The sequence below is a fragment of the Leptonychotes weddellii genome, chromosome 13, assembly GCF_054177405.1.
Source record: "Leptonychotes weddellii isolate Sample4059 chromosome 13, ASM5417740v2, whole genome shotgun sequence".
In the NCBI taxonomy this organism is placed as follows: Eukaryota; Metazoa; Chordata; class Mammalia; order Carnivora; family Phocidae; genus Leptonychotes; species Leptonychotes weddellii.
Genome location: NC_138381.1, coordinates 33,542,309 through 33,557,338, shown reverse-complemented (window position 1 = coordinate 33,557,338; position 15,030 = coordinate 33,542,309). Strand labels below are relative to the sequence as shown.

Genomic DNA, 15,030 nt, shown 5'->3' with positions numbered 1-15,030 from the left:
CACATGAGAGGGGGGAGGGTCAGAGGGAGAAGCAAGCTCCTTGCTGAGCAGGGAGCCCGATGCGGGACTCGATCCCGGGACTCCAGGATCAGGACCTGAGCCGAAGGCAGTCGCTTAACCGACTGAGCCACCCAGGCGCCCCGAAATGAGAGATCTTTAATATTATCAATAACAAACGAGATTCTAGTCATGTTGGTGTCATTTAAGATATTTTTGGAACTTCTCTTTAGGAATCGTGTTCAGAACCGGCTTACTGGTGATGCAAGAAAGCCAGTTAAATACCTTGACCTTTTTTAACTGTACTCACTTCATCACTTTTTTTTAAGTTCGGCATTGATTTCATTTGTTAAGCTCATCTCCTGATGACTCTTGACTGCCTTCAGTAGTCAAACTCACGAAAGATGCACCATCAGTTGAGATACTGTTCCAGTCATAGACTGCACAGTATGGAAGCATTGCCTTGAGAAGAATTTCAGGAAACACTAATGTACAATAGCATTGTTGAAGTGTGTGTAACCTCCGAAATGACCACCTGCAAGGGCTCACAGTTGTGTGGTTGCATAGTTCTGCTATGCTGATTTTTAAAATGTGTTTCATTACCTCAAGGTTATATTTCATTCCTCCCTTTCATCCTAAGAATCTGAAAGTATAATTTCAGATTATACTGTGCTCTGATGCTGTTTTCAGGGTTTACTGCCTTAAAACCTACTTAAGTTTTTAACCTTATTCCTCTTCGGTTTGGAGGTCTAATTTGCAGGTTAAATTTTTAGAGGGTATTATACTTTCATAGGGATTTGTTAATTATGTTTGGTAGCATTCTAGGTCTGTCATGGGGTTGAAGGGGCATTAATAAGAGCATCTTGCCCAAGGTCATGCAGCAATCTTGGAAACCAAGATTGTTTCATTGGGCAGTTTATTAAATCTTTCATTATCTTTCCTTACCGAACAGTAGAAACTTAAGAGTCTCTCTGTGTCACAGGGATGTCAAAAGAATAAAATAATTTTGAATATGTTGCAAGTTAGAATTCTTTTTTTTTTTTAAAGATTTTATTTATTTGAGAGAGAGAGAATGAGAGAGAGCAAGCACATGAGAGGGGGGAGGGGCAGAGGGAGAAGCAGACTCCCTGCCGAGCAGGGAGCCCGATGTGGGACTCGATCCTGGGACTCCAGGATCATGACCTGAGCCGAAGGCAGTCGCTTAACCAACTGAGCCACCCAGGCGCCCGCAAGTTAGAATTCTTTAAAAAGAAACACATGTAGTAATGTCATCTGATTTTAATAGCCATTTCATGAATTCCACTGATCATTAAAACAAAATTCGACAGGAATTCATTGTCTTTTTCTTGCTCTTTCTGGTGGTGTTCTTTGTCAGTGAGTAAGATACTTAGTCTGACAGTTTTAAGTAAATAGAGTAAGATGTTTCCAAGTTTAGAATAAAATTGCCAAAGTATTAGTGATGGTATTTTAAAAACCTGTACTTTTTACAATTTTATTTTTATGAGTATGGTTGATAATACAGTATTACATTGGTTTCAGATGTATGGCTTAGTGATTTGACGAGTTTACACGTTATGCTACGTTCCCCCCAAGTGTAGCTGCTATCTCTCCCTGGTGTGTCACTATCACAGTGTCATTGGCTGTGTTCCTCACGCTGTGCCTTTCATTCCCATGACTTACCCGTTCCACTTCTGGAAGCCTGAATCTCCCTCTCATCCGCTCTGCCCAACCCTTCACCCTACTCCGCTCCAGCAGCCTTCAGTTTGTTCTCTGTACTTGTAGGTCTGATACTGTTTTCTGTAAAACCTATACAGTTTGATTTTCAGGTTTTGACTTCCATTCATGTTAACATTAATAGCAGGGGCAGGGTAATTAAATTAATACATAGGTAAAATATTTTGTAGTCCTAGTATACATTCCTTTCATGATTTCTCTATCTTTGTTTTAGCCAAAGTCATACACTGGCTATCAAAAAATTATGCTGGAAGAATTGTAATGGAAAAACTGAACAGAATGAAGCAGAAGGCGCCGAATGGTTACACTTCGCAAGTTGTGGTGAAGATCACACTGTGAAGATATACAAAGTTAACAGATGTGCATTGTGATGGGCTTAATAACTGTGGGCGTGTTGTCCTTGGTGTCTTAAGATATTTATCCTGTAAATAGATGACTTTCTTTACCTTGTAATTTCATCGAGTTTCATTAGAATTTACTGGGTCACAGACCCTTTGAAATCTGATGAAAGCTGCAGACTCTTTCCTCACAGATGTACATATGCACACACCCTCAGAACCTGGCCCACAGTTTCAGGGATTCAGACCTGCATCCATGTGCCCCAGATTAAGAACCTCTTCGAGAAAAAAAAACAAAAAACCTCTCTTTGTTTTTGTTTTTTTTTTTTAAAGATTTTATTTATTTGTCAGAGAGAGCATAAGCAGGGGGAGCCGCAGGCAGAGGGAGAAGCAGGCTCCCCGCTGAGCAGGGAGCCCGATGCGGGACTCGATCCCAGGATCCCAGGATCATGACCTGAGCTGAAGGCAGATGCTTAACTGACTGAGCCACCCTGGTGTCCTGAACCTCTGTTTATTCTTTCTTTTTGAATGAGTTTACCTAATTTTGTGTTATTTTGGGCCTTTTCTTTTCATATGCCCTTCTTTGGAACATTTCATTATTTATTACCCTCTTCAAAGAGAGGACATAGAAAATAAAAAGAAAACCCAGATTACTCAATTTTGATTTTAACAGTTTTGTAAATAAACAGACTACACTTTGTGTGGTCTTGCCCTTTCTTCCAGTACACACCCACCATTCTAGGAATTTGGCAGACAGTTGTGAATTTGAACTGCAGTTAGTTCTTTCTTGTATTCTTTAAAAGTACATAGATTCTTCTTTTACAATTTGACTGAAAGCAGACGATCCTGACATTTACCCTGATGGATGTAGGGGCTGAAAAGGAGAGTTGTGTCTGAATCATGAGTTGATGTGAAAGTCACATACATGAGTCATGAGAGAAAGGATGCCCCTGAGGGTGTGTAGTGGGAGCAAAGGAAAGAAGATGCTAGAAGCAGAATATTGTCTGTGCCAGAAGTTTGGGACGTGGGCCACGAGAGTCGGGAGCTTTGGGAGTTGGGTGGAGGGAGGTTAAGCTCGGGGGAAAACTGGCATGAGAGCGGAAGCTTTCCCTGACCCAGAGTCATCTGAGAAATTGGCAATGGAATGAATACTGTGTGTAATAAATATGCTGAAAGGGGGGGAGGTGAGGATTTTCTTGGTTGGAGTTTGCCATGACCTAATGTGACATTTTGCTTCCAAAGGGGTTGTGATATTTTGTCTAAATCGAGATTTCTAGACCAGCACTATCCAGTATTTCTAGAAGTATAGAAATATAATTTGAGCTACATAAGTAATTTAAAATTTTCTGGTAGCTACATAATAAAAACAAACAGATGAAATTTATTTTAGTGACATCTTTTAACCCAGTATATCCAAAATAGTATCGTTTCACATACACAACATAAAAGATAGTTGAGGTATTACTTTTTTTGTATAAAGTCCTTGTACAATAAGAAATGTATTTTATACTTAGAGCCCATCTCAGTTTGGACTAGCCACATCTCAGGTGCTCAGTAGCCACATGTCACTCGTGGCCATCCGATTTGGACTGTGCAGTTCTAGACTGCTGAGTCTGTATAAACTTGTCTTAGGCCCTCAGGCACATGTGTGCATGCATACACTAAAGCAGTGAGAATCTGAGTACTCAACCTCAGAAACCAGGACGCCCTGAAGTACGGTCTCCTTGCTTTTCAGCTAAAGGATCTAAGTCTTCACCTCCATTGGCACACAGGGATTTGTTTGGATCCCATGCATGGGGGATTCCAGAGCAGATACATTGAACTAACTTGGTGTTTTAGAAAATTTTCATGCACAGAACTCAACCCCCTGAGGTTCCCTGAAAATAGCCTAGTCTCAGAGAGACTGAATTCGTGGTTATTGTTTTTTCAGTTGGGTTTGTATCAGACAGTTTTCATAAGTTGTCCTGAAGCATCTTCCTCGGTAACCACCTGAGTATTGAGTTCGGTAAGCATTCAGAAGACTTGCTGTACAGTGAGGCAGTCTGCATTGTAATTCATGTGCATACACTGTACTTTTACACGCCTCTTAATCTACTGAAGGAGTACCCTTTGAGCCATATCGTACTATGAACCACATTGTTCATCATATCTGGAGCAAAAAGGACCTCTTAGAACTTTGCTCCAGAGGAGTGGAGGAGTATTTGAGGCCCTGCCCTGCCCTGCCCTGCCCCCTTCCCCGACCTCTCACTTCTCTGCCTGATTCACAGCATCAGAGCTCAGGTTGATGCCGAGCGCCAGCCTAAGCAGTTGCTGTCTTCTGATGTGTACGACCTTCCTAGACGCGGGGAGAGGTAATTGGATTGTTCGGAGTACATTTTTACCTTGTACAGCGCGGAGCCAGATCACTTCCCAGTAGCCTCAGGGGAAGCAGAGTTGGTTATGGATTCCAAAGGGGGACTGTGGGAATTGGAGGGAGACTGCAAATTCAGGAATAAAGTGTAAGGACAGACTCATTCTCTCTTTTAAATGAGAAGTTCTGGCCACCACAGAAAGTCCTGGGTGGTTTAAGGAATGCCAGGCCTTCTGTGAACTACTTTTGTACAAACCCCTGTGTGTTTCTCAAGGCCCCTGGGGGTGTGGGGGGTTGGAACCTGGACTTGAGGAATCTGAAGCATGTTTGACCCCGGCTCACGCTGGCAGGAAGTGTGGGGAAGTGTTTCCCCTCGTCTCTACGTGGAGATAACACTAGTGCATCAGCCTGACTGCCATTCAGCTGTGTGTGAGGGAATACGGCAAATGATCTTTCTGGCTTGTTCAAGGTAGAAGTTTTCTCTCAAAAGGAATTGAGGTAAGGGCGCCTGGGTGGCCCAGTCGGTTAAGTGTCCGACTTTTGATTTCCACTCAGGTCATGGTCTCAGGATTGTGAGATCAAGCCCCATGTTGGGCTCCACGCTGGGCGTGGAGCCTGCTTAAGATTCTTCCCGTCCCTCTGCCCCTCCTTGCTCTCTCTCTCGCTCTCTCAAAAAAAAAAAAAAAAAGGAAGAAATCAAGGTAAGCAGACCAGGACGGGCAGGGAGACTTCTCAACATGAACAGGGACCTAGGCTCCTTTTCTTTGTTGTCTGCAATCCTCAGTGTGTGGCTTCCTCACCATCCAGGATGGCTGCTTGGCCTCCTGCCATGATCTTTGCATTCCAACCAACAGAAAGGAAAGGCTTGTCCCTAGCTTTAAGGAAACTTCTTGGGAGTCCACACAGTTCTGCTTAATCTCTGTGGCCAGAATTTAGTCTTGTGGCCATACTGCAAGAGAAACTAGGAAATAAAAAAAAATTTTTTTTTTTAAAGATTTTATTTGTCAGAGAGAGTACAAGCAGGGGGAGCGAAGCAGCAGGCAGAGCAGACAGAGGGAGAAGCAGGCTCCCCACTGAGCAAGGAGTCTGATGTGGGACTCGATCCCAGGACCCCGGGATCACGCCCTGAGCCAAAGGCAGCCGCTTAACCGACTTAGCCACCCAGGTGTCCCAAGGAAATAAAATTTTTTATTGTAGGGGCCACATGTTCAGCTGGGAATTGAGGTGCTTCATTCTGGAAGAAAGAGCAGTCTCATTTTGTAAAAAGCAACTACCTTGTAGGGTTGTTTTGAGGACTAAATGAGCTAGCATATGAAAAATGCTAGCTCAGGGTCTGGATATATATAATAAGACACCAACTGTTAGGGTTAAATAAAGCTCACCTCCATAGAGCCTTTATTAATCCCCTTGTTTCAGGTATTCTTTCTTCTCTCTAAATTCCACAGTATTATCATTTTTAATCACATTTCTCATTCCCTATCTTTTATTTACATCTATCTTACATTGTGTCAATTAGATTCTTTCTGTGGTAAGAAAGTTTGCCTCAAAATGATACAGGGAATTACTAGCTCCCATAACTGAAAACAATCCAGCGGTAGGACAGAATTCAAGTAAGGTTTCATCAAGGACTGTGACCCTTTCTCTACTCTCAGCTGACCTCTCCAGGGGTCAGCTTTCTTCCGAAGCTCCCCTCCCCCATGGATGAAAGCAGCTGTTGAAGTTACAGATTGCCTTGCTCATATCAAAGGGAATAAATTAAACATTAAGTCCCTAGCTTTACTCTGACCCAAACATCCTGAACTAATCACAATGGGCGGTGGGGGGAGGGACCCACACACTGAGTGGCTTAGGCCTGCCCATCTGATGTGGCAAGAGCCATGGATTACTCTGGAGTTAGAGGCAGGGTCGTCCCATTAGGACCACATGGCTGCTCTATGTGGGGTGGTTTTCCAAAGCAAAGTCAGAGGGGCAGTGGGTGCTGAGTAGGCAACCAACGAACTCCCACTGTACAAGCCTACTAAAGCCTAAACATGGGGCATCAGATTTGTTTTCTAGCTCTCCACAGCATCTAGCACAGCGTGTGTGTCTAGCAGTGTATTGTCAAATATTTGCTGCATTTAAGGATGAGTAAATTTGACAACACAGATGGCTGGCTGGTGGAGGAAGGATTCAGTGTAATCCACTAGTCAGTAAATAGAATAACTGGTGTCAGATCCTCTCCCTGTCTTGGTGGCATAAAGGGGTAGGAGCCAAAGAGCAGGAGGGAAGGTGTCAATGCAGAAGGCACCAAGGCGGGGGTCGAGGGGCTTGCCCAGCGGACCTGCCCCTGAATGAACACAGGGAGAAGCTGAGACCCCAGGAAAACAGCCTCAGGAAAGTAACCCGTCTGGGTCCACCCACCCTGTCACTCCTGTGGTCTGCCTAGTACTGGCCGGTGGGGTTTTGTTGTTTTGAACATTATGGGTTTAGATATAATGGAGCCTTGTTCATGATTCCAAACTGCCCTTTTAGCTACTATTCACAGAAAAGCTCTCCTGTCCCTGTAGGGGAGGGAGCTTCCTGGGGTTTCTGATCTCCTTTCCACTGCTTTCAAGTTGTTTCTCCCAGAACTTCTACTCTGGCAGGCTCTGGAGAGAAACCTGTTCCGATGCTGTCTCTCTCCTCTGCAGACTCTCTTCTCATTTCTCAGGTTTCAGAGTGTCGGCTAGCAGGTTCTCATTGTTACAGAAGGATGCTTTTCACTCTAGCAGGAAATAATAAATTCACCATCCAAACCAAATTTAGCCTCTGAAACACCCTCCCTTCATCCCAACTACTTGGCAGGAAATTTGATCCCTCGTAATTTCAGTCCCCAAATATCTCCAGGATCAAGAGGCCTCGGGGGTTAGCCAGTAGGAAAACCTCTACCCTTCCTCACTGTTTAAGACTTGACCATTATAGGGGCGCCTGGGTGGTTCAGTCGGTTAAACGTCTGCCTTCAGCTCAGGTCATGATCCCAGGGTCCTGGGATCAAGCCCCATGTTGGGCTCCCTGCTCAGTGGGGAGCCTGCCTCTCCCCCTGCTGCTCCCCCTGCTTGTTCTCTCTCTCTCTCTCTAATAAATAAAATCTAAAACAAAAAAAAGTTGACCATTATAATGGAGCTTCCATCCCCACCAAGCTAATCAAACTGTCTCTAAGGTCACCGCACCACCACCTAGCCAGCACATTCACTGATCGGATTGGCCCTTGTCCTGACCGGCCTGTCAGCCCCAGTACCCCAAGGTGCTCTCCTCTGGCTGGCCCCCCATCTCTCCACCTGTACCTTCTCACCAGTCAGTGGCATGGAGGCCGGCACCACGTACATGTTGCTCTGCCCGGGGCTCCGCCTCTCCCTGAACACTTCAGAGCCTAGGGAGTGATCTTTCCACAAACCTCTCCCATGAGTTGTGTCTCCAACCCTTGACACTGTCCTTCCTGAGCCCTGAGCCCCAATCTCCACTTAGATGTCCTGACCCGGACTGTCTGCGTTTGTCCGAGCCCCCGCCCTGCATCCACCAAGGCACCCACTCTCGACAATGCCGAGTCACCTGAGCCAGTCTGCCCTCAGTCCCCAAGTGAATTCCATCACTTCTGTACCATCTGGGCCCTCATTGCTCCTTGCCAGGACTTCTGGCCGGCCTCCCTGCACGCCTCTCCTCAGTGTTGCTGGGATGTCAGGCCCACCTTTGACACAGCCACTCTCCTATAGGGATTCCCTGGCATCTTCCTGTCCCTCCTGGTTGCAGAGTTGGGCCCCCTCCCTTTCGTCGCTCCCTGTCCCCACCCCTTATCCCCGCACAACCACAGCCGATGCCCCAGCCTCACTGAAGGTCGGGCTTGTGTAATTTTCTGATTTGCGCATGGAATGCTGCCCTGCCTACCTCACCTTCTCTTCAGGACTTTTAGAGTCCCGGGTTGGGGAGGCTTTCTCCCTTACAGGCTCAACCTCCTTGGGCAGCCCCCGTCTCCAGCACTGTGCAGGGTGGAGGGGATGATCTAGCTGCCGGCCGAGCTCCTTCACTGGGGGCCTCTCAGGCACACGGGCTGTCTTACGGCCTGCTGGCTTCCCAGGCCTGAGCACGTTGCTCGCAGGGAGCAGCTCACCAGTGAGCACTGGGGGATGCCCCTGCCAGCGCCCACTTTCCTCTTCAGTGACTCAAGCCTGGAGGTCGCAGGAGGTTGTAGCTGGTCTCCTACCCCCAGTTCTCAGCACCCCATCCAGCCTGGTCGTGGCCATTAGACAGAGCTACCTAAATCACCTCTTCGGAGCACTTTTGTGCTCAAAAATTTTCAGAATGAGATTCCAGTCCCTTAGCCTGACTTACAACCTTCCAAAACCTACCCCCAAATCAACCTTGCCTTCTTCAACCACTATAGCCCTCAATTCTGACAGGTACTCATTGAACTTTTGCCGAGTGACTGAAGAATACGTGAATGAATGCCTTCTGTATAGTGGAGATTTTTTGCAAATGGAGTCCATTGCCAGAGGACCCTGGAGGTAGGGTCCTATAGAAGTCTGTTAATATGGGAGCAAGGGGTTTGGGGGAGATCTCATCCAAGCTCAGTAGGCTGGATCAGGGACAAAGCCTCACCCAGGGGGAGAGATTTTAAGTGCAAAATCAGGGCTGTCTCTCATGTCTGCCCAATCTGGCCTGTAGGTACATATTTTTCATGGTTCCAAGGTGAGAGAGGGCTGTAAGTAGGAGCTGAAGAGCTGTTTCCCTACGAAGCTCTAAATGTTGGGTGCAGAAGCCAGCTTCTTGGGACCTCTGCATGGACTGGCTCAGGCTCCTCCAAGGCCCCAGGTTTGGCAGCTGGGCCGGGTCAGACAAGGCAGTGGCAGGCCCACAGCACAGGGCCCAGGAGCCCACTGAGTGATGAACCTGTGTAAGACATTTCACTGATGGAGGCAGGAGGTTCTGCATTAGGCAGGGTAAGAATGTGCAGTCTGATTTCTGACAGTCTTTCTGGCAGGAGAGGCCTGGGGGATCTTGGCGAAATAAACTTGAGGGTGTCAATTAGAGGCTGAGCCTCTGGGCGTCCCCTACTACTCTCCTTCCCTTCATAGGCTCATTGCTATGGCTCAGGTCAAAGGCTTGCTCCTTCAGGGTGCCTTCCCTGAACTCCCTAGTTGGAAGTAGCTCTGCTCCTCTCCCCTGCAATTCTACACCTGCATCCTGGAGCAGTGGTGGGGCACTCGGGCCACATGGTCTTGTGGCTGGATGTTCATTTCCCTACATGGCTCCGTAAGCATAATCCTTCTTCCCATCCTCCTGAGCATGTGGTGGTGCCCTGGGCAGAGCCAGGAACTTAAAGATATATATATATATTTTAAGATTTATATATTAGAGAGAGAGAGCATAAGCAGGGAAAGCAGCAGAGGGAGAGGGAGAAGCAGGCTCTCTGCTGAGCAGGGAGCCCGATGCGGGGCTTGATCCCAGGACCCTGGAATCATGACCTGAGCCGAAGGCAGATGCTTAACCGACTGAGCCACCCAGGCACCCCAAAGATATTTCTTGACTGAATGGTAGTTCAGTGATTTTTAATGATCTTCAAGAGTTCTGCACTGTACATAAAAGGATACAATTAAAGTGAAAAGGCCATCTATAGAATGGAAGAAAATATTGCTAATTATTACCTGATAAGGGTTAATATTCAGAATATATAAAGAACTCCTACAATTCAACAATTAAAAACAAAAAACCAAAAAGCAACTGATTTGAAAAAATGGGCAAAGGACTTGAATAGACATTTCTCCAAAGAAGACATACAAATGTCCAAAAAGCACAGGAAAAGATGCTCAACATCACTAATCATTAGGGAAGTGCACATTAAAACCACCATGAGATGTCACTTCCACACCCAGTGGAATTCCACACCCAGTGGAATGACTACTGTAAAAAAAACCAAAAACACCAAAATAAGTATTGGTGAGAATGAGGAGAAATTGGAACCCTTGTGCTCTGTTGGAATGAAAAATGGTGCAGCTGCTAATGGAAAGCGGTATGGCAGTTCCTTGAAAATTAAAAATAGAACCACCCCATGATCCAGCAATCCCACTTCTGGTTATATATCCAAAAGAACTGAAAGTAGAGTCTCAAAAGAGGTATTTGTACACCCATGTTCATAGCAGCACTATTCACAATAGCCAAGTGTCCATCAGTGGATGAATGGACACATAAAATGTGGTGTATACACACAATGGAATATTCCATCTTAAAAAGGGAGGAAATTCTGACACATGTACAACATGGGTGAATCTTGAGGACATTATGCTAAGTGAAATAAGCCAGTCACAAAAAGACAAATACTGTATGATTCCACGAATATAGCCAGATTTATAGAGAAAGAAAATAGAATGGTGGTTGCTGGGTGGGGTGGGGTGGGGAGTTGTTGTTTTGTGGACAGAAACAGTTTCAGTTTTGTAAGACAGGAAGTTCCAGTTTTGCAAGAGGGGAAGAGTTCTGGAGATTGGTTGCACACAATGTGAATATACTTAACACTACTGAACTGTACACTTAAAAATGGCTAAGTCGGGGGTCCCTGGGTGGCTCAGATGGTTAAGCGTCTGCCTTCGGCTCAGGTCATGATCCCAGGGTCCTGGGATCGAGCTCCATGTCAGGCTCCCAGCTGGGTGGGGAGTCTGCTTCTCCCTCTCCCTCTGCCTCTCTCCCTGCTTGTGCTCTCTCTCTGATGAATAAATAAAATCTTAAAAAAAAAAAAGGCTAAATCGGCAAATTTTATGTATACTTTACCACGATTAAAAATAAAAAATTAAAAAAAAAAGAGAGATCTGCACTGAGCTGGCCCATTCAAATGATTCAATGGGCAAGCTTGTCCCAAAGCAGCACCCTGGTGGAGCTGGGATTTATTACTTGGCCACAGAACATCTTAAGGAGAGGTAGGTACTCCTTACATTCCTAGGGAAATAATGAAGGCTTTCATTCCTCAGGGTGTAGTTCAAGGACCTGAGTAACAGCATCACCCAGGCTCGATGGAAACACAGAACCTCAGGCCCCAACCCAAACTTAAAGAATTGGGATCTGTATTTAATAGGCTTCCAGGCGATTCCTGCAAGTTAATGCCTGAAAACCTCGCCTGGAGGAGATCATCCCTGGGAAGAAGAGCACTGAAGGAGGGGTGAGTGGCATACACACTGGACAGTCTCTGGGAGGACCAGCTCTCAGCCCTCTCCCAACTTAGACATGGGGAAACTGAGGCCCTGAGGACCACAGAGGCCCTGAGGACCAACCTGGAAGTTGATTTCACAGGAGCTGACTTGTCTACCTTCTAGCTGTGTGCTCTTGAGGGAGTTACTCTACGTCTCTGTGACTTAGCTTCTCCCCCGTAAGAGCCACCCTATAGATCTGCTTATTTAACTGTGGAAGAATGAGTGCAGGTGACGGTGAACAGGTGCCCAGGGCATACCTGCTCTTGTTATGGTTGCCAAAAGTCACATTTCAGGAGAGAGTGCAGTGGAGAGGGGTCAAGATGTCACCAGTGCCCAAGGTTCTAGCTCCAAGTGTGGGCAGAAGGTGCGCAGGAGAGGATGGGGGTGGTCAGTGATGCCAATGAGCAAATTCAGGCATTCATTCATGAATACATTCATTCCTTCCAGAACAAGTATGAATGCTTGTCCAGTAAGGACCTGGAAATCTGGCAGTGAGGAGGATGAGCCTGACCTGCCTGCAGGCAGAGACCACCTGAGCATGGGGGCACCCAGGGAACTGGCTCTTACAGCTGCAGCCCCAGGATGGGGAACCTCTGGCCAGGGCCTTATAGACCCCCCCTGCGCCCCACCCCACTGCAGCCTGGTACTGGGGGGCTGGGCCAGGAGGGGCAACACTGCCTGGCCCTCTGGTGGCTCTCAAGCTGGGCCAAGCTGCAGCCCTCGGGATGCTTTTTATACAGGCAGAGTCTGGACCCAGGGATCTGCCTGGACATCATCACGCATCCCAAGGGCCTGAAGCACCCGCACTGGGCTACAGCAGGCTTGGCTGCGGCGCAGGGGTGAGCTTGTGGCATGGGCGCCCTTCCCACCTCCTCCCGCCACGGTATGCTTCTAAAGCCAGTGGTCCACCCCCCCTTGGGTCGGTCGCCCCACTGGGCCCACATCTGAGGCACTTCACCTGGCTCCCGGCACTTTGTCCCCCTCCACACTAGGTTCTACACTAAGCCCCCTACCTTGGTTCCACACCAGGCACCTCGCCTGGGCCTCCATTACCTGGTCATCTTTCACTCCATCCTCCGAAGCGGGCCCCGACCCTGGGATCGCAGCCGAGTTCTCCCTGCCTCGTACCTGGGCCCCGCGTTGTGCACCTGTCCACTCGCTCCCGCACCCGGTCCGCACTTCCGACACCCGGCCTTGGCCTGCCGCCCAGGACTGAGGCCCCGGTGCCCCGGGACAGAGCCGCTCTCACCCCGGCACCCAGGTTGCAGGCCCAAGGCGTAGGAGTCGCATCCGAGCTACCGTCTCGACGGTGCGCAGCCACGGAGACCGTTTTAACCAACTTCACGGATCCCCAACCTTTTTCCTCTTCCACACTTTGCTCAGCCGCATTTTCAGACACGCCGAGCACACACCCCAGTGGGGAGCAGCAAGAAGTCTCCCCGCCAACGCCACGCCCACAAGCGTCCCGCCGCCGACAGTGAGAGTCCTGGGTGCTGTGTGGGGCTGGGGACAGGGAGAGCCGGGCCGGGAGGATCGCCAAGTTTCAGGATGCCTCGCAGGAAAAAGCTGGGCGTTACTTCTGCCACCAGCCTCTTCGTGGGACCATGGATAAACGAGAGCTTCGTGTTCCACGGGTCTTTGGCGGCATCTCCGTGGGCTCCACTGGGAAGTTTAAAAAGATCACGAAAACGGGCATTTCCTCGCCCCGCCCCCAGGCAAAGGGCCGCAAAGAAGTGAAACTCCGTGAGTCAGCGCGGCTGGCAAGCGGGGCCGCCCGGAGAGGCGCCGCCCTCGGCCGCAGACCAGGTGCCCTTGGAGGACCCGGAGGTGCGGCGGGGGCGGAGTCGCCGCCCGCCGGCCGCGGCATTTCCCCCCGGCCCGGCGGCCTGGACGGCGCGGCGGGCGGCCCTGGGTCATGGCCGGCGGGGCGGCGCCCCGGGGTGCCGAGCTGCTGGCCTTCGCGCGGTTCCGGGAGTCGAGCAAGCAGCCGCTCGCCTATGGCTATGGCCCGGGCAGCCTGCGGGAGCTGCGCCAGCGGGAATTCAGCCGCCTGGCAGGTGAGGCCGTCCGGGCCACCTGTGTGGGGTGGGCAGGGAGGACGTGGCGGGGGCGCTTGTGTTCTGGAACTGACGTGGAAGGAGCTGTGGCGCTAGGTGGGAGCAGCTCACCTTATTTGGGATACATTTTGGATCGAAAGACCTGAACGGACGTGTCCGCCGGGTGCACCCCGTCCGCTTCGTGGACCCGGCTCCCTGAGGTCCCACCTGCAGCCCAAGATTTCTTGCTCCTCTAGCTCCTTAGACTTTCCCGTCGTGCAGCGCCAACCTGCTCCCTACTCACCTGTCCTCGCCCTCCGCGGGTCTGGCTTAGGGATTCCTTTTGCTCTCGGTTGCCACGAGACCCCCGGCTTAAAGGTCCGACTGGAGCCACGGTTGCAGAATGCAGGAATGTCCGGCGCCCCTGACTGTTCAGGTGCTCGCCTGCGGACGGGTGCAGTGCGTGGCTGGCCCGTGCGCCGGGTTGGGACCGCGCCTCGGGGGGCGCGCGCGGCTGGGACCGAGAGGTACAGCCTCTGGAGGCTGAGCTCGCAGCATCTTTTATTTTCGAAGCCTCATTTTTCTCCCTCGTGCAGTCAGAACAATGCCTCCGAACTCTAGCTCGCTGGGGCACTCGCATTCGCAAACCGTGCGGTGTGAGCTTTAAGTACAGGACGAGCCTGTAAATTGGACACGAAGACCGGGTTAATTTTAAATCGAAGGGCGCCTGGGTGGCTCAGTCGGTAAGCGTCTACCTTCGGCTCAGGTCATGATCTCAGTGTCAGGGGGTCGAGCCCCGCATCGGGCTCCCTGAGGAGAGCCTGCTTCTCCCTCTGCCTGCCGCTCCCCTTGCTTGTTCTGTCTCTCTCTCTCTCTGTCAAATAAATAAATAAAATCTTTAAAAATAAATAAATTTTACATCGAGCTCCACCTGGCCCCGTGGCCTTGCCCAGCCATTGCTGCAGGGCAGGAGGGCTCCCACACCGGTGGGGTCTCACTCTTTTGCCACGGACCTCGTGTGAGGGTCTTCTGGAGCCTTAGAACGGCCTGCGGTGGAGCAGGGAGGGACGGAAGGTAAGTGGGCATGGTGGCGGCAGCAGGCACCGGGATTTGAGGGGTACTTACTGTGTCGAGATGAAAAACTGTGACTGCGCCCCAGCTTGTGGCAAAACAGCAATAGCGATCTCACGGTTCATTAATCAGGTAGCTGATTTCAGCTCTTCTGGGTCATTCCCTCATGTTTGGGGTAGTGACCATTTTGTCCCTTTGGGGGCTCGCGGGGCTGTGGCCTCCTCTCTGTGTGTCTCCTGTCTGTACTTCAGTAGGGAATCTCAGGAGGGAGACAGGGGACCTTCTGGGGCCTCTCTACTACCTCCCCATTCTTC

The 15,030-nt window shown here is 49.5% G+C and overlaps 1 protein-coding gene across 3 annotated transcripts in view; it reads left to right on the top strand.

Annotated features, from left to right (window-relative positions):
• The first annotated feature begins 12,516 nt into the window (after positions 1-12,516).
• Positions 12,517-15,030, top strand: part of MOCOS (molybdenum cofactor sulfurase) — a 45,379-nt gene continuing 42,865 nt past the window's right edge. The window contains exon 1 of one of the 3 annotated variants that reach the window (XR_014139632.1): positions 12,517-13,666. Coding sequence is in view for 1 of the 3 variants with exons in the window: in XM_081801387.1 (XP_081657513.1) it covers positions 13,525-13,666 (142 nt within the window). In the remaining 2 variants the exon portion in view is untranslated. The remainder of the gene's footprint in view (positions 13,667-15,030) is intronic. The other 2 variants (XR_014139631.1, XM_081801387.1) reach the window with 2 other exon arrangements.